General features: G+C 44.1%; 1 protein-coding gene across 7 annotated transcripts in view; it reads left to right on the forward strand.

Moving 5' to 3' along the window:
* Positions 1-16820, forward strand: part of crybg1a (crystallin beta-gamma domain containing 1a) — a 295651-nt gene that overhangs the window by 235096 nt on the left and 43735 nt on the right. For all 7 annotated transcript variants that reach the window (XM_068027026.1, XM_068027035.1, XM_068027040.1 and 4 more), the window contains 2 exons: positions 2874-3000; positions 3875-4020. In XM_068027026.1, the coding sequence (XP_067883127.1) occupies positions 2874-3000; positions 3875-4020 (273 nt within the window). The remainder of the gene's footprint in view (positions 1-2873; positions 3001-3874; positions 4021-16820) is intronic.

Consider the following 16820-nt stretch of genomic DNA (forward strand, 5'->3'; position numbering starts at 1 on the left):
AGGAAGGGAAGTTAGACTGTGACAATCTTTTATCCCTCAAAAACTCTAAAGTCAGGTTGATTCTATTGAAAGTGTTTGCAAGTTGTTAATTGTTGAAAAGGAGAAGGAAAGCATCACTTACTGCTGGAATTAGACTACGGACTGTTCTACTGTGGAAGAACCTTTTATCCCCATCGAGCGACTGTGAGGACTTCAAGCAACATTGGAATGTAAATTTGCAAGGACTCTATTTTTTTCTATTTTACATGTTGTTTATATCTTCATAGTGTTTAAGAACTTAGTTTTTTTAAAATTAAACAGTTAATTTGTTGATTTAAAGACACCTGGTTTGGTTAGCCTCATTTGGGGGTTAATAGATGGTACATTTTGGCTGGGTCTTTCTTAAATTTGGAAAGTTTTAAGTGATATGTTAGGCGATCTGTGGAGTGACGGGATTGAATTAACAGTGCATTTCTCCCACTACAATCAGAATCGTGTATGTTGATTGGGGGCTTTGACTGGAGCGGTCGGTCGTAACAGTATAAACTCCCTTAATTATGAGTCATTCTCTTATGGTACTCCTGCAGCTGAAAAAAGGGGAAGAAAAGCACATTTGTTACAATTGTTTTGCATTTCACTTGTTTGCATTCATCTTTTCAGTTCTTTTCCTGCAAACTTGTTCAAATAGGCAAATCCAGAAAATTGTAGGTACACATAAACTCAGGTCATTCAGGAAGGGAAGTTGTTAGCTGCTTATATATTTCAGTCTCTATGTTAATGAGTTGATTTTTTTTTTAGGACTATTGATCTCCCCATGACAGCTGTGGTTCAGTTGCAGGGCTGCAGGGAAAATGTGGGTGAGTGGGACAAGATGAGTTCCTCTTGCAGAGAGCTGGCATGAACATGACGTCCAAATAGCTTCCTGTGCTGTAACCATTCTGTGATTCTACCTTTGCCTCAGAGCTTTGATTGATCCATTGGTTGTGGGATCACTTAGCTCTGTCTATTGCATGCTCCTTCCGCTGTTTAGCATGCTGTAGTCCTCTATTGTAGCTTTACCAGGTTGGTACCTCATTTTTAGGTATGCCTGGTGCTGCTCCTGGCATGTCCTCCTGCACTCTTCATTGAACCAGGATTGATCCCTTAGCTTGATGGTAATGGTAGAGTGGGAGATTTGCCGGGCCATGAGGTTACAGATTGTGGTGGAATACAATTCTGCTTCTGATGATGCCCTACTGCGCCTCATGGATGCCCAGTTTTGAGCTGACAGATCTGTTCTGAATCTATCCCATTTAGCACAGTGGTAGTGCCACACAACATGATGGAGTGTATGCTCAGTGTGAAGACAGGACTTCATCTTCACAAGGACTGTGTGGTTGTCACTCCTACCTATACTATCATGGACAGATGGTGAGGACAAGGTCTAGTAGGTTTTCTCCCTCTTGTTGGTTCCCTCACCACCTGCCACAAGCTCAGTCTGGCAGATATGTCCTTCAAGACTCTGCCAGCTCGGTCATTAGTGATGCTACTGAGCCACTTTTGGTGATGGACATTGAAGTCTCCCATCCAGAGTACCTTCTGCACCCTTGCCACCCTCCGTGCTTCCTTCCAAGTGGTGTTCAACATGGAAGAGTGCTGATTCATCAGCTGCGGGAGGGCGGTAGGTGGTAATCAGCAGGAGGTTTCCTTGCCCATGTTTGACCTGATGCCCTGAGACTTCTTGGGGTCCCGAGTCAATGTTGAGGACTCCCAGGGCAACTTCCTCCTGCCGCTATACCACTTTGCTGCCACCTCTGGTGGGTCTGTCCTACCAGTGGGACAAGACATACCCAGGGATGGTGATGCTGGTGTCCGGGACATTGGCTGTAAGGTATGTTTCTGTGAGTATGACTATATAAAGCTATTGTTTGACTAGTCTGTGGGACAGCTTCCGCAATTTTGGCACAAGCCCCCAGATGTTAGTAAGGAGGACTTTGCAGGGTTGGGTGTGCCGTTGTCATTTCCGGTGCTTAAGTCGATGCCAGGTGGTCCGACTGGTTTTATTCCTTTTTGACTTTTCTGTAGTGGTTTGATATAACTGAGTAGCTGGCTAGGCCATTTCAGAGCTCAATTATGAGTCAACCACATTGCTGTGGGTCTGGAGTCGCATGTAGGCCAGACCAGGTAATGACAGCAGATTTCTTCCCTAAAGTGAACCAGATGGGTTTTATGACAATGGATGATAGTTTCATGACACCATTACTGAGACTAGCTTTCAATTCCAGATTTTTATTAATTAATTGAATTTTTTTGTACATTTCATGGGATGTGGGCATCGCTGGCCAGGCCAGCATTTATTGCCCATCCCTAATTGCCCATGTGAAGGTGAGTTGCCTTCTTGAACTGCTGCAGTCCATGTGGGGTAGAAACACCCACAGTGCTATTAGGAAGGGAGTTCCAGGATTTTGACCCAGCAACTGTGAAGGAATAGCGATATAGTTCCAAGTCAGGATGGTGTGTGACTTGGTGGGGAACGTGCAGGTGGTGGTGTTCCCACGCATATGCTGCCCTTGTCCTTCTCGGTAGAGGTTGTGGGTTTGGAACGTGCTGTCTGAGTAGCCTTGGTGCGTTGCTGCAGTGCATCTTGTAGATGGTACACACTGCTGCCACTGTGCGTCAGTGATGGAGGGAGTGAATGTTTGTAGTTGGAGTGCCAATCAAGTGGGCTGCTTTGTCCTGGATGATGTCGAGCTTCTTGAGTGTTGTTGGAGTTGCACCCATCCAGGCAAGTGGCGAGTATTCCATCACCTTCCTGACTTGTACCTTGTAGATGGTGGACAGGCTTCATGATCAGTTTTCTGTATTGACTTCATAGTGATTCGGTCCATGATTGTGCTTTTAAAAATTTTTCCTAGCTGGGTCGGTTATGAGAAGTCAGCATTTCAAGGCCATCAGTATGTACTAGAAGAAGGAGAATACCAAGCATGGAATGACTGGGGAGGCTACAATGAACGTCTTCAATCTTTGCGGTTTATCCAAGTTGTAAGTTTTCTTTTGCTTAGTGCAAATTTACAATTGCAGTTCCACAATTTTTATACCATTAAATTAAATGTGTTTGAATTCCTACCCGCGGCCCCTTCACCACTACAGAAAATTTTCAGATGATGATTTGTATAAGCATGTGGTTCCATGGATGCCAGCAGGATTTTGTTACTTTTCCCAATCCTTGTGCATGCCTAGTCAGTGAGGTTTGCTGGAATATTCCTTTGCTCCTGGGTTATGGATTTCCAGCAGATCTCCCTGGGCAGCGAGCTGGAATGAAACGTTGACTGGCTTTTCTTCCCCCTCTCTCCTAGCCTTGAGATGCCAAGATCAATTGCATACCAGTACCACTGTCATCCTGGCTGAGGTCAGCAAACTCAGCATTACCCAGAGTTCAAATCTGAAACTGAGCCAACCTGTCAGAGTATACACTCTACTAAGAACTCCAGCTTAAATGGCAACGAGTCTTGTGGTGCTGCTCCAGAAACAGGCATTGGAGGACTGATGACTCAGTTATGTATCTGATGTTGGGAGTGGGTGAGCCATGGAAGAATCAATTCCTGTCAGATCCGCTAATTAACATGGATGTGGAACGTGCTGATTATCTTTTCACTCTACAGTCCACCAAAGGAAGATCCACATACACACACATCATTATATCTTTATATTATAACATTATATACCATTAAAAAATGTAATTTGTAAAGTGGAAGTTGATTTGTTTGGTTCTGTTTGCAAAGACTGGAAAAATTAAATTATTTTTTGTTTTTGGTTTCTTACTTGAGTTTTATCTTTTCTGAAATATGAAATGCTTTTCTTTCTGAAGGGAACTATACATTTGTTGAACAATTAGTGTACTTTTTTTAATACACAGAACTTGTCAACTCCAGCCGTGATAATGTACAGTGGATTAAACTTTTCTGCAGGAAGTGGAAATATTGAAATTCTGGGGCCTGTTCCAGATTTGCAACATACTGATTATGGATTGAGGACAATGTCTATAAATGTGCTCAGTGGAACGTAAGTCCAATTTGAATATATTTAAAATAATGTTGAAAGTTCAGTTGTTTCTCGGCAATGAAATTAAAGATCTCTGCCGTTTTAGTACGGTAACTTCACTACAGTGAGGTTTTAATCAAGTTAGAATTGGTGGCCTGTCTTTAATGCTGTAATCCCAGCGGGGATCCACACTCACGGGGAAGTCCTATCTACATTACATGCAGCAATAACTATATTTGGCTGATATTGACCAATGGGTGTGGGAGCAGGAGACTGTCGACAGAGGTAGCTGGTGCACAACAACCAGGAAAACCGCTTACAAGTTCGAAACAAACAGATGCGAAGCTGCTGAAAAAAGACTTGGACAACAGAAGGAATCTGCTTAGACCAGAGCCCCTCCAAACCAGAAGTTCTTGTGCTTCAACTACTCAAGAGCCTGAAGATCAGGAATTGGCCTCTTCAGTCACCATTGGTTTCGCCTGCGATGAATCTGCCATCATATTTCAAAAGTGCATCACTGGGTGTAAAGCATTTGGAGATTTTCTGAGGTCATGAAAGGCGCAACATAAATGCAAGATTGTCTTTTCTTTACTGTAATTGCTCTTCTGTCTGCTAACAACCATAACAAACCATAGAATCGTGGAAATCAGCGCAGAAGGAGATCATTCGGCCCATCGTTTCCATGTCGACTCTCTACAAGACCAAACCAGCTAGTTCCACTCCCCCACGCTTTCCCCATAGCCCTGCCATATTTTCTCTTAAGCTGCTTATCCAATTCCCTTTTGAAAGCAACGATTGAATCTGCCTCCGTCACACTCACAGGCCGTGCATTCCAGATCCTAACCATTCGCTGCGTAAAAATGTTTTTCCTCATGTCACCATTGGTTCTTTTGCCATTCACCTTAAATTGGTGTTTTCTGGTTCTCGACCCTTCCGCCAATAGGAACAGTTTCTCTCTAGCTACTCTATTTGGACCCCTCATGATTTTGAACACTTCTATCAAATCTTGTCTCAAACTTCTCGAACAAGAACAGCCCCAGCTTCTCCAATCTAACCAAGTAATTGAAGTCCTTCATCCCTGGAACCATTCTCGTAAATCTTTTCTGCACTCTCTCGAAAGCCTCTACATCATTTCGAAAGGGTGTTGCCCAAAATGGGTCACATTACCCCAGTTAAGGCTGAACTAATGTTTTATAAAGGTTCTTCATAAATTCCTTGCTTTTGTACTCTATGCCTTTATTTATAAAACGCAGGATCCCTTATGCTTTTTTAACTGCTTTCTCAACCTGCTCTGACACCTTCAACAATTTGTGTGTATATATCCCCAGGTGTCCCTGTTCCTCACCGCCTTTAGAATTGTACCCTTTGTTTTTAATGCTGCTCCTTTCTCTGACCAAAATGTGTCACTTCACACTTCCCTGCATTAAATTTCAGCTGCCACATGTCTGTCCATTCCACCAGCCTGTCTCTGTCCTCTTGAAGTCTATCACTAGTCTCCTCACAGTTTACAATACTTCCAAGTTTTGTGTCATCTGCACATTTTCAAATTGCACCCTGCACACCCAAGTCTAGGTCATTAATGTACATCAAGAAAAGCAGTGGTCCTAGTACATTCTTCCAGTCTGAAAAACAGCCTTCATCACTGCTCTGTTTCCTGTCACTCAGCCAACTTCATATCCATGTTGCCACTGTCTCTTTTATTCCATGAGCTTCAAATTTGCTGGCAAGTCTATTATGGGGCACTTTATTAAATACCTTTTGGAAGTCCATGTACACCACATCGACCCCATTACCCTCATCAACCCTCTCTGTTACCTCATCAAAATCGCAATCAAGTTGGTTAAACAATATTTGTCCTTAACAAATCTATGCTTTCTTTAATTAATCCACACTTGCCCAAGTGACTGTTAATTTTCTCCCAGATTATCATTTCTAAAAGCTTTCTGCTACTAAGGTTAAACTGGCTGGCCTGCAGAGGCTGTGTTTATCTATGCACCTTTTTTTTTTTGAACAATGGTGTAACATTTGTAATTCTCCAGTCCCCTGGCACCACCCCTGTACTTGAGGAGGATTGGAAGATTATGGCCATTGCCTCCACAATTTCCGCCCTTCCCTCAGCATCCTCGGATGCACCCCACCCAGGCCTGGTGACTTAGCAACTTTAAATTTGGCCAGCCTTTCTAATACCTCCCCTTTATCACTTTTTAGCCCACCCAGTGTCTAAGCTGCCTCCTCTTTCACTGTGACTTTGTCAGCATCATCTTCCTTGGTAAAGACAGTTGCAATATGCTCATTTAGTACCTCAGCCATGCTTCAGCCTCCATGCATAGATCTGCTTTTTGGTCCCTAATCAGTCCCATCCCTCCTCTTGGTACTCTTTTAGCATTCATATGCTCAAAGAAGACTTTTGAATTCCCTTTTATGTTAGCTGCCATTCTCTTTTCATTCTCTATCTCTCTTATTTCCTTTTTTACTTCCCCTCTGAACTTTTCTTTTTTCAGCCTGGTTCTCACTCATATTATCAATCTGGCATCTGTCATATGCACCCTTTTTTCTGTTACTCTTATACTCTTACTCTTTATATCTTTCTTCATCCAAGGAGCTCAAACTTTGCTTGCCCTACCTTTTCCCAGTGTGGGATTGTACCTCAACTGTACCTGAACAGTCTCCTCTTTAAAGGTTGTTCCATTACAGTTTTTCCTGCCAAACTTTGATTCCAATTTACCTGGGTAGATCCGTTCTCACTCCACTGAAATTGTCCCTGTTCCAATTAAGTATTTTTTCTCCACATTTCTCCCTGTCTTTTTCCATAGCTGAGGTAAACCTGAACATTAAGATCACTATCCCTAAATGTTCCCTGACTGACAATTCATCCACTTCCCCAGAACCAGATGCAGTAATGTCTCCTTCCTCATTGGGGTGTAAACATACTGATCAGGAAAATTCTGTAGAACACATTTTGAAAAATCTTCCCCCTCTCTGCCCTTTATAGTATTGCTATCTCAGTTTATATTGTGATAATGAGGGTCTTTAATTATCCTTACTCTATAGTTTTTGCACTTCTCCATTGTTTCCCTGAAAATTTGCTGCTGTATATTTTTCACACTAGTTGGTGGCCATAGAATGCACCCAGTAGTGTAATGTTACCTTTATTGCTTCTTAACTCTAAGCAAATAAATTCTGTTCTTTGCACTTCCAGGACATGGTCTCTCTCTCCAACACTGTAATATTCTCCTTAATCAATACTGTTGCCCCTCCACCTTTCTTTACTTCTCTAACATTCCTGAACATCATACATCCAGGAATGTTCAGTATCCAGTCCTGTCCTTTTTTGAGTCAGGTCTCTTTTATCACCACACGAACGTACTGCAATGTGCTTATCTGCGCCTGGAGATCACCAACCTTATTTACCATGCTTTGTACATTTACATACATGCACAGTAAACCAAATTTGGACCCTATTACATTCCCTCTTATTCTGACAGTATCTAATACCTTACTATTTCTTAGTCCAGTGCTATCTGACGCTCTTAATCCTTTATGGACTTTGTTTCGCCATTCTATTGTTAATTTCTGATTTTCAACCCCACCCCCCCCCCCACCCCCCCCCCCCCCCCCGGTTAGTTTACACCCTCCCCAGTAGCACGAGCAAACCACCCACAAGGACATTGGTCCCGGCTCAGTTGAAGTGCAATCTTTCTGTCCTGTATAGGTCCCACCTCCCTCAGAACCGGTGCCCGGAAACTAAAGCCCTCCCTCCTGCACCATCTCTTCAGCCACAGATTTATCAGACCTACCCTCCTATTTCCATACTTGCTCGCGCTTGGCACTTGGAGTAATCTGGCAATTACTTCCTTTTGAGGACCTGCTTGCTGGTCTGCTTCCTCGGTCTGTAATTACCAGCTCACCGATGCTCAATTTGTGTTCCGCCAGGGCACTCGGCTCAAGACCTCATTCCGGGCACCGGTTCTGAGGGAAGTGGGACCTATACAGGACAGAAGGACTGCACCTCAACTGAGCCAGGACCAATGTCCTTGTGGGTGGTTTGCTAGTGCTACTGGGGAGGGTTTAAACTAATTTGGGTGGGGGGGGGGGGTTGAAAATCAGACTTCCAGGCCTTGGTTCAAACATGGGTAAAAGAGCTGAATTCCAGAGGTGAGGTGAGAGTGCTTGCCCTTGACATCAAGGCAGCATTTGTCCAAGTGTGGCATCAAAGAGCCCTAGCAAAATTAAAATCAATGGGAATCGGGAGGAGGGAAACTCTCCACTGGTTGTAGTCATACATAGCACAAAGATGTTTGTGGTTGTTGAAGGTCAATAATCTCAGCCCCAGGAAATCACTGGAGGAGTTCTTAAGGGTAGTATCCTTGGCACAACCATCTTCTGCTGTTTCATCAATGACCTTCCCTCCATCATAAGGTCAGAGTAGGGATGTTTGCTGATGATTGCATAGTGTTTAGAACCATTTGTGAGTCCTCAGATACAGTAGTAGTGTCCTGCCATCATGCAGGAAGGCCTGGACAGCATTTAGGCTTAGGCTTGTAAGAGTCAAGTAACATTCGTGCCACACTAGTGCTAGGCAATGACCATCTCCAAAAAGAGAGAATCTAACAATTTCCCTTGACGTCCAGTGGCATTACCATAGTTATATTCCCCACTATCAACATTCTGGGGTTACCATTGACAAGAAACTTAACTGAATCAGCCATATAATTATAGTGGCTCCAAAAGCAGGTCAGAGACTGGAAATACTGCAGTGACTGATTCACCTCCTGACTCCCCAACTGACTGAGGGCAGTCACGCTCACCGCACCTCTGGAGTTCAGCTCTTTTGTCCATGTTTGAGCCAAGGCTATAATGAGGTCAGGAGCTGAGTGGCCCTGGTGGAACCCAAACTGAGCTTCACTGAGCAAGTTATTGCTAAGCAAGTGCCGCTTGATAGCACTGATGATTGAGAGTAGACTGATGGGGTGATAATTGGCTGGATTGGACTTGTCCTGCTTTTTGTGTGCAGGACATACCTGGTCAATTTTCCACATTGCCGGGTAGATGCCAGTGTTGTAGCTGTCCTGGAACAGCTTGGCTGGGGGCATGGCAAGTTCTGGAGCACAGGTCTTCAGTACTATTGCCGGAATATTGTCAGGGCCCATAGCCTTTGCAATATCCGTGCCTTCAGTCATTTCTTGACATCGTGTGGAGTGAATTGAATTTGCTGAAGTCTGGCATCTGTGATGCGCGGGACTTCAGGAGGTGGCCGAGATGGGTCATCAACTTGGCAGTTCTGGCTGAAGATTGTTGCAAATGCTTCAGCCTTATCTTTTGGAATGATGTGCTGGACTCCCCCATCATTGAGGATGGGGATATTTGTGGAGCCACCTCCTCCAGTTAGTTGTTTAATTGTCCACCACCATTCATGGCTAGATGTGGCAGGACTGCAGAGCTTAGATCTGATCCGTTGGTTATGGGATCGCTTAGCTCTGTATATCGCATGCTGCTTACACAGTTTGGCACGCAAGTAGTCCTGTGTTGTAGCTTCTCCAGGTTGACACCTCATTTTGAGGTGTGCCTGGTGCTGCTCCTGGCATGCCCTCCTGCAGTCTTCACTGAACCAGGGTTGGTCTCCTGGCTTGATGGTAATGGTAGAGTGGGGGATATGCCGGGCTATGAGGTTACAGATTGTGGTTGAGTACAATTCTGCTGCTGATGATAATAAAAATGATATCTGCTTATCCCAATCATAAGGATACTCAAAACAACAAGTCTGTATTATACTTTTCAGGGTCTGGTGATACTTTCCAAAGCACCATGTGAATGCAGGTGATAAGCAGATGATTTGGGTTATCTCACTCCCAAATTGCTCACAACCTCTTGAAATACTCCAACATGAAATTTGACCCCTGGTGTAACTGAATTTCTTTTGGCAATCCACCTCTCGCGAAAAACTGAATTAACCCGTTACGACCTAGGCGGCAGCAACACAGTCAATTCTGTCCCATCACTCTAGAGGTCGCAGCATATTATTAACGTTTTCCCACCCAACCAGAAAAAAAACCAAATTAAACACTCTAGTAACCCCAAAATAAAACAGACCGAACCAGGTATCTATAGACAACAACAAATTAACTATTTATTAAAAAAACTAAATCTTTAACACTATTATGATAAACCTTTGCCTAAAGACCTTATAACTTCTTATTTTAATCTAACTCTCCCCATTCACACACGTACACTCAAAAATCATGGTTAACTGGTTTTAAAAGTGGTGTTTTTTATAAATTAGCTGTTCCTTAAGAATAAATAAATAAGTAAGTATTTGTGGGTTACATTCCTGATGGGTGAGATATTCTAATGTGAAAATAATCAAATGCTACTCGAAGTCTCCATGTGGATTTGATGAAATAGTCTCTTCAGTAGATTGGCATTCAAAACACTTCGGCTGCAGCAGGCATCAAGACCACCGGCGAATTCCAAAAAATACCATCAGTCAAGAGAGATTCAATCTTGAAGCAAATTCTTACCGACTTGGAAGTAAAGAAAAGAAGTTTTGCTACCTTCAACAATACAAATGGTCTCTTCAAAAAAAATGGACTTTTTTTCCTCCTTGGGCAATTAACTTGGCCTGTAGCTCCTTGTAGAATTTCTGCTGCGAGAGAATAGACAGCTCTTTTCTTCAATATAATATATAAGCAAAATACTGCAGATGCTGGGAATCTGAAGTAAAACCAAAAAAGTGCTCGAAATACTCAGCAGGTCTGGCAGCATCTGTGGAGAGAGAAGCAAAGTTAACGTTTCAGGTCAGTGACCTTTTATCAGATCAGCTCTTTTCTTCAGTAGCATGCCTCGCTGGTGGCTGGTTCAGACCAGTTTTTGCCAGTTTTACACACAGTCAAATCGAAACATTATACCATGTGACCACTCTCTCCTGCTGTGGCCTAGGGACAGGTGCAGCTTGGTACGCTGGGCTCAGTCTTAAAGGCACACCATTTTCAAGCAGAGTTTTAAAGGTGCACACTGTTTTTAATCCGAGGAGAAAAGTGACGGTTCCGTGACACCCCTCAATCATAACTTCCTCTGTGATCTTTTTCAAAGGTGTTGCCTCTGGAAGCTAGTGGACAAATCTATGATGGTTACGAGAAACTTGTGACCTGACTTAGCTGTGGATAAGTGTCTGACAAAATCCACAAGAATCTTATTGAGCAGTTTGTCATAAGCAGGTGGGGCTGGCTTAATCGAAGGCTGTGGCTTCCCAACTACCTGACATGTATGGCAAGTTCTGCAAAATTCAACCACATCTTTATGCAAACCTGGTGAATAAAAATGCTGTCTTATTCTAGCCTGAGTCTTTCAAATACCCACGTGATCTGCCACTGGAATCTCATGGACAGTTCTCAAGATCTCACTGCGTTACCCTGGGGGAACAACAACCTGCTGAACTATAGCCCCATACTCATCAGTGGGCCTCAACCTTCTCATTCGAATGTCATTCTTAATAGAATAGCACTTGGACTTTTTCAGCTTCTGCCTGAGACATGCCGTTTGATACAGCCCTCTTAAGTCGGGGTCTGCCTGTTGGGCCTCAATCAAAGACGATCTGCTAAACAATTCACGATTACTCGTCTTGGAGCCTTTTCTACCAACATTCCCATTCAAATCCTTGAACAAAGTCTCAGCCAACCAAACACTCGAACTGTCCCCCACAACAACTGAATCCTCATCTTGTTTAATCTTATGAGCTTGGAATCTTGTCACTACACAATCTGGGAATATTCCAGGAAATTCCTCCTGTAAACTTCAGTTTCAGCAACCTCTACTGACTTTTCAGAAACTACTGGAGACGCCAGTATCCCCAGCAAAATCATTCCCTAGCAACAAATTCACCCCTTAATATGCAATTCTGGGATGATTCCTACTGTTAACCGATTGGTGACGAAATCATATTGCAAGTTAACCCTAAGCAATGGAACGGAAAAATGACCCCTCTCAATGCCCACACTGTGACTTTCCTGTTTATAGCACTATTTGGGGAAAGATTGACATCCTTTATACCATTCATGAGTGAGCTGGCCCTGTATCTCTAAACCATTGGCTTGCCTGCTTCATCTGATAAATGTGAGGACATGGTAGCCCTGAGTACAAAACTCCTATATCGTTCAGGGACCTGACTTAATTTGTTAGTACGCAAGAGTGCACACTGGTGTTCCCTGTCGAACATCGCCAAAACCACTGGCTTGTCAACAACACCACCTTTTGGGACATCCTTTTCAGGACGGGCTTCCTGTAAACCCACTCGAGCTACGGCTTGCCCTTCAATTTCCAGCATTCTGATCTTATATTCCCTCTTTTATTTCAAAAATCACACATGGGCCCTTTTGACTCAACCCTCGTCTCCTAACTATCTTTTTTACCATGCTAAGTGTTTCCGGTATCCTTCCTCTCATTAAAACTGAATCTCTTCTCATTATCCATTCTCTGATCTCATAGTCATAGAGTTATACAGCACAGAAACAGGACCTTCAGCCCATCGTGTCCGTGTCGGCCATCAAGCACCTAACTATTCTAATCCCATTTTCCAGCACTTGGCCCATAGCCTTGTATGCTATGGCATTTCAAGTGCTTATCTAAATACTTCTTAAATAGTGTGAGGGTTCCTGCCTCTATCACCCCTTCTGGCAGTGTGTTCCAGATTCCAACCATCCTCTACGTGAAAACATTTTTCCTCAAATCCTCTTTAAACCTTCTGCCCCTTACCTTAAATCTATGCCCCCTGGTTACTTACGCTAAGGGAAAAAATTTCTTCCTATCTATGCCCCTCATAATTTTGTATACCTCAATCAGGTTCCCCCTCAGACTCTCTGCTTATTTTTTATTATTGAGAGATACAGCACTGAAACAGGCCCTTCGGCCCACCGAGTCTGTGCTGACCTACAACCACCCATTTATACTAACCCTACAGTAATACACTGAGACTGCCCTCAATGCAGCCCAGCCTCTACCAGTCATGGATGAGCTGGACATACAGCCAACCAAATCGGAACTCAGTGATGCCATTGATTCCCTAGCCAGCGGAAAAGCCCCTGGGAAGGACAGCATTACCCCTGAAATAATCAAGAGTGCCAAGCCTGCTATACTCTCAGCACTACATGAACTGCTATGCCTGTGCTGGGACGAGGGAGCAGTACCCCAGGACATGCGCGATGCCAACATCATCACCCTCTATAAAAACAAAGGTGACCGCGGTGACTGCAACAACTACCGTGGAATCTCCCTGCTCAGCATAGTGGGGAAAGTCTTTGCTCGAGTCGCTCTGAACAGGCTCCAGAAGCTGGCCGAGCGCGTCTACCCTGAGGCACAGTGTGGCTTTCGTGCAGAGAGATCGACTATTGACATGCTGTTCTCCCTTCGTCAGATACAGGAGAAATGCCGTGAACAACAGATGCCCCTCTACATTGCTTTCATTGATCTCACCAAAGCCTTTGACCTCGTCAGCAGACGTGGTCTCTTCAGACTACTAGAAAAGATCGGATGTCCACCAAAGCTACTTAGTATCATCACCTCATTCCATGACAATATGAAAGGCACAATTCAACATGGTGGCTCCTCATCAGAGCCCTTTCCTATCCTGAGTGGTGTGAAACAGGGCTGTGTTCTCGCACCCACACTTTTTGGGATTTTCTTCTCCCTGCTGCTTTCACATGCGTTCAAATCCTCTGAAGAAGGAATTTTCCTCCACACAAGATCAGGGGGCAGGTTGTTCAACCTTGCCCGTCTAAGAGCGAAGTCCAAAGTACGGAAAGTCCTCATCAGAGAACTCCTCTTTGCTGACGATGCTGCTTTAACATCTCACACTGAAGAATGCCTGCAGAGTCTCATCGACAGGTTTGCGTCTGCCTGCAATGAATTTGGCCTAACCATCAGCCTCAAGAAAACGAACATCATGGGGCAGGATGTCAGAAATGCTCCATCCATCAATATTGGCGACCACGCTCTGGAAGTGGTTCAAGAGTTCACCTACCTAGGCTCAACTATCACCAGTAACCTGTCTCTAGATGCAGAAATCAACAAGCGCATGGGTAAGGCTTCCACTGCTATGTCCAGACTGGCCAAGAGAGTGTGGGAAAATGGCGCACTGACACGGAACACAAAAGTCCGAGTGTATCAGGCCTGTGTCCTCAGTACCTTGCTCTACGGCAGCGAGGCCTGGACAACGTATGCCAGCCAAGAGCGACGTCTCAATTCATTCCATCTTCGCTGCCTTCGGAGAATACTTGGCATCAGGTGGCAGGACTATATCTCCAACACAGAAGTCCTTGAAGCGGCCAACACCCCCAGCTTATACACACTACTGAGTCAGCGGCGCTTGAGATGGCTTGGCCATGTGAGCCGCATGGAAGATGACAGGATCCCCAAAGACACATTGTACAGCGAGCTCGCCACTGGTATCAGACCCACCGGCCGTCCATGTCTCCGTTATAAAGACGTCTGCAAACGTGACATGAAATCGTGTGACATTGATCACAAGTCGTGGGAGTCAGTTGCCAGCATTTGCCAGAGCTGGCGGGCAGCCATAAAGACAGGGCTAAATTGTGGCGAGTCGAAGAGACTTAGTAGTTGGCAGGAAAAAAGACAGAGGCGCAAGGGGAGAGCCAACTGTGCAACAGCCCCAACAAACAAATTTCTCTGCAGCACCTGTGGAAGAGCCTGTCACTCCAGAATTGGCCTTTATAGCCACTCCAGGCGCTGCTTCACAAACCACTGACCACCTCCAGGCGCGTATCCATTGTCTCTCGAGATAAGGAGGCCCAAAAGAAAGAAAAGAAGAAACAGTAATCCCATATTCCCTACCACCTACCTACACTAGGGGCAATTTACAATGGCCAATTCACCTATCACCTGCAAGTCTTTGGCTGTGGGAGGAAACCGGAGCACCCAGCGAAAACCCATGCTGTCACAGGGAGAACTTGGAAACTCTGCACAGACAGTACCCAGAATCAAACCCGGGTCCCTGGAGCTATGAGGCTGTGGTGCTAACCACTGCGCCATTGTGCTCTAAGGAAAACAACCCTAGCCTACCCAGTCTCTCTTCATAGCTAAAATGCTCCAGCCCAGGCAATATTCTGGTGAATCTTCTTTGCATCCTCTCCAGTGCAATCACATCCTTCCTACAGTGTGGTGACCAAAACTCCAGCTGTGGCCAAACTAGTGTTTTATACAGCTCCATCATAACCTCCCTGCTCTTATATTCTATGCCTCGGCTAATAAAGGCTAATATCCTATATGCCTTCCTAACCACCTTAGCTACTTGTGCTGCTGCCTTCATTGATCTATGGACAAGTACACCAAGGTCCCTCTGACCCTTTGTACTTCCTAGGGCCCTACCACCCATTATATATTCCCTTGCCTAGTTCGGCCTCCCAAAGTGCATCACCTCACACTTCTCAGGATTAAATTCCATTTGCCACTGCTCTGCCCATCTTACCAGCCCATCTACATCGTCCTGTAATCTAAGGCTTTCCACCTCACTATCTACGACACCACCAATTTTCGTGTCATCTGCGAACGTACTGATCACACCTCCTATATTCACGTCTAAATCATTAATGTACACTATAAGCAAGAGTCCCAGCACCGGTCCCTGTGGTACACTACTGGTCACAGGCTTCCAATCACAAAAACAACCCTCGACCATCACCCTCTGCCTCCTGCCACTAAGCCAATTTTGGATCTAATTTGCCAAATTGCCCTGGATCCCATGGGCTCTTACTTTTTTAACCAATCTCCCATGTGGGACATTATCAAAAGCCTTAGTGAAGTCCATGTAGACTGCATCAACTGCTTTGCCCTCATCTACACCTCCTCGAAAAATTCAATCAAGTTTGTTAGACATGATCACCCCCTGACAAAGCCATGCTGATTATTCTTGATTAATCCCTGCCTCTCCAAGTGGAGATTAATCTTGTCCCTCAGAATTGTTTCCAATAGTTAACCTACCACTGACGTTGGACTCACCGCATGTAGTTACCTGCATTATCCCTACTACCCTTCTTGAATTATAGTACCTGGGGCCTGTAATTACTGCTTTTGTGGGTCAATTCATAATCATCCGCCATTTCCATGGCATTCCTTATTTTACCAATTTTATGTTCTTCCAGGTGGAACCTTTATTCCTTAAGGGGTACTATTTTTAAATTCCTCCATTAGGATTACTTCCCTGAGGTTTTCAAAATCTTGTTCAATCTTCAAGGACTGATACCACAATCAAATATCATTTCCTTCTCTCTAGCAAATTCTATAAATGTCTGACCCTGTTGTTTTTCTTAAATTTTTGCCTGTAAACCTCTGGTACCAACTCATAAGCATTGAGAACTGAAGTTTTAACCACTTCATAATCACTTGACTGTACCTCCAAAAGTGTTGAATATACCTCCAATGCTTTTCCCACTAACACACTTTGCAATAAAATTGTCCAACTTTTTTTCGGCCATTGCAACTTGGTAGTAATTTTTTCAAAGGACAGAAACTACATTTCAACTCCTTCCTCACTGAATTTGGGCACTAAAAGAATATTCCTTGCCAAATCAAAACCAGGAGTTAATTCGGATGAATCCTGAAGCGTTCCTGTCACTCCCTGTCTGCGTAATCTCAGTTTTTCTTTGACAAGTTCACATTTTCTGGCTTCTTTCTTTTTGTAACTCTCTTTTTCTTTCTCTTTGAATTCAAATTAAATGCAAGTTGAAATTGTGTTACTCTTTTTTTCCCCTTTCTTCTCATCCCTTTTCTCTTTTTCGAGTTCCAGTTGCCTCATTTGTAACTGAATTCTAGCT

The sequence above is a fragment of the Heterodontus francisci genome, chromosome 3 (genome assembly GCF_036365525.1).
Source record: "Heterodontus francisci isolate sHetFra1 chromosome 3, sHetFra1.hap1, whole genome shotgun sequence".
Lineage (NCBI taxonomy): Eukaryota > Metazoa > Chordata > Chondrichthyes > Heterodontiformes > Heterodontidae > Heterodontus > Heterodontus francisci.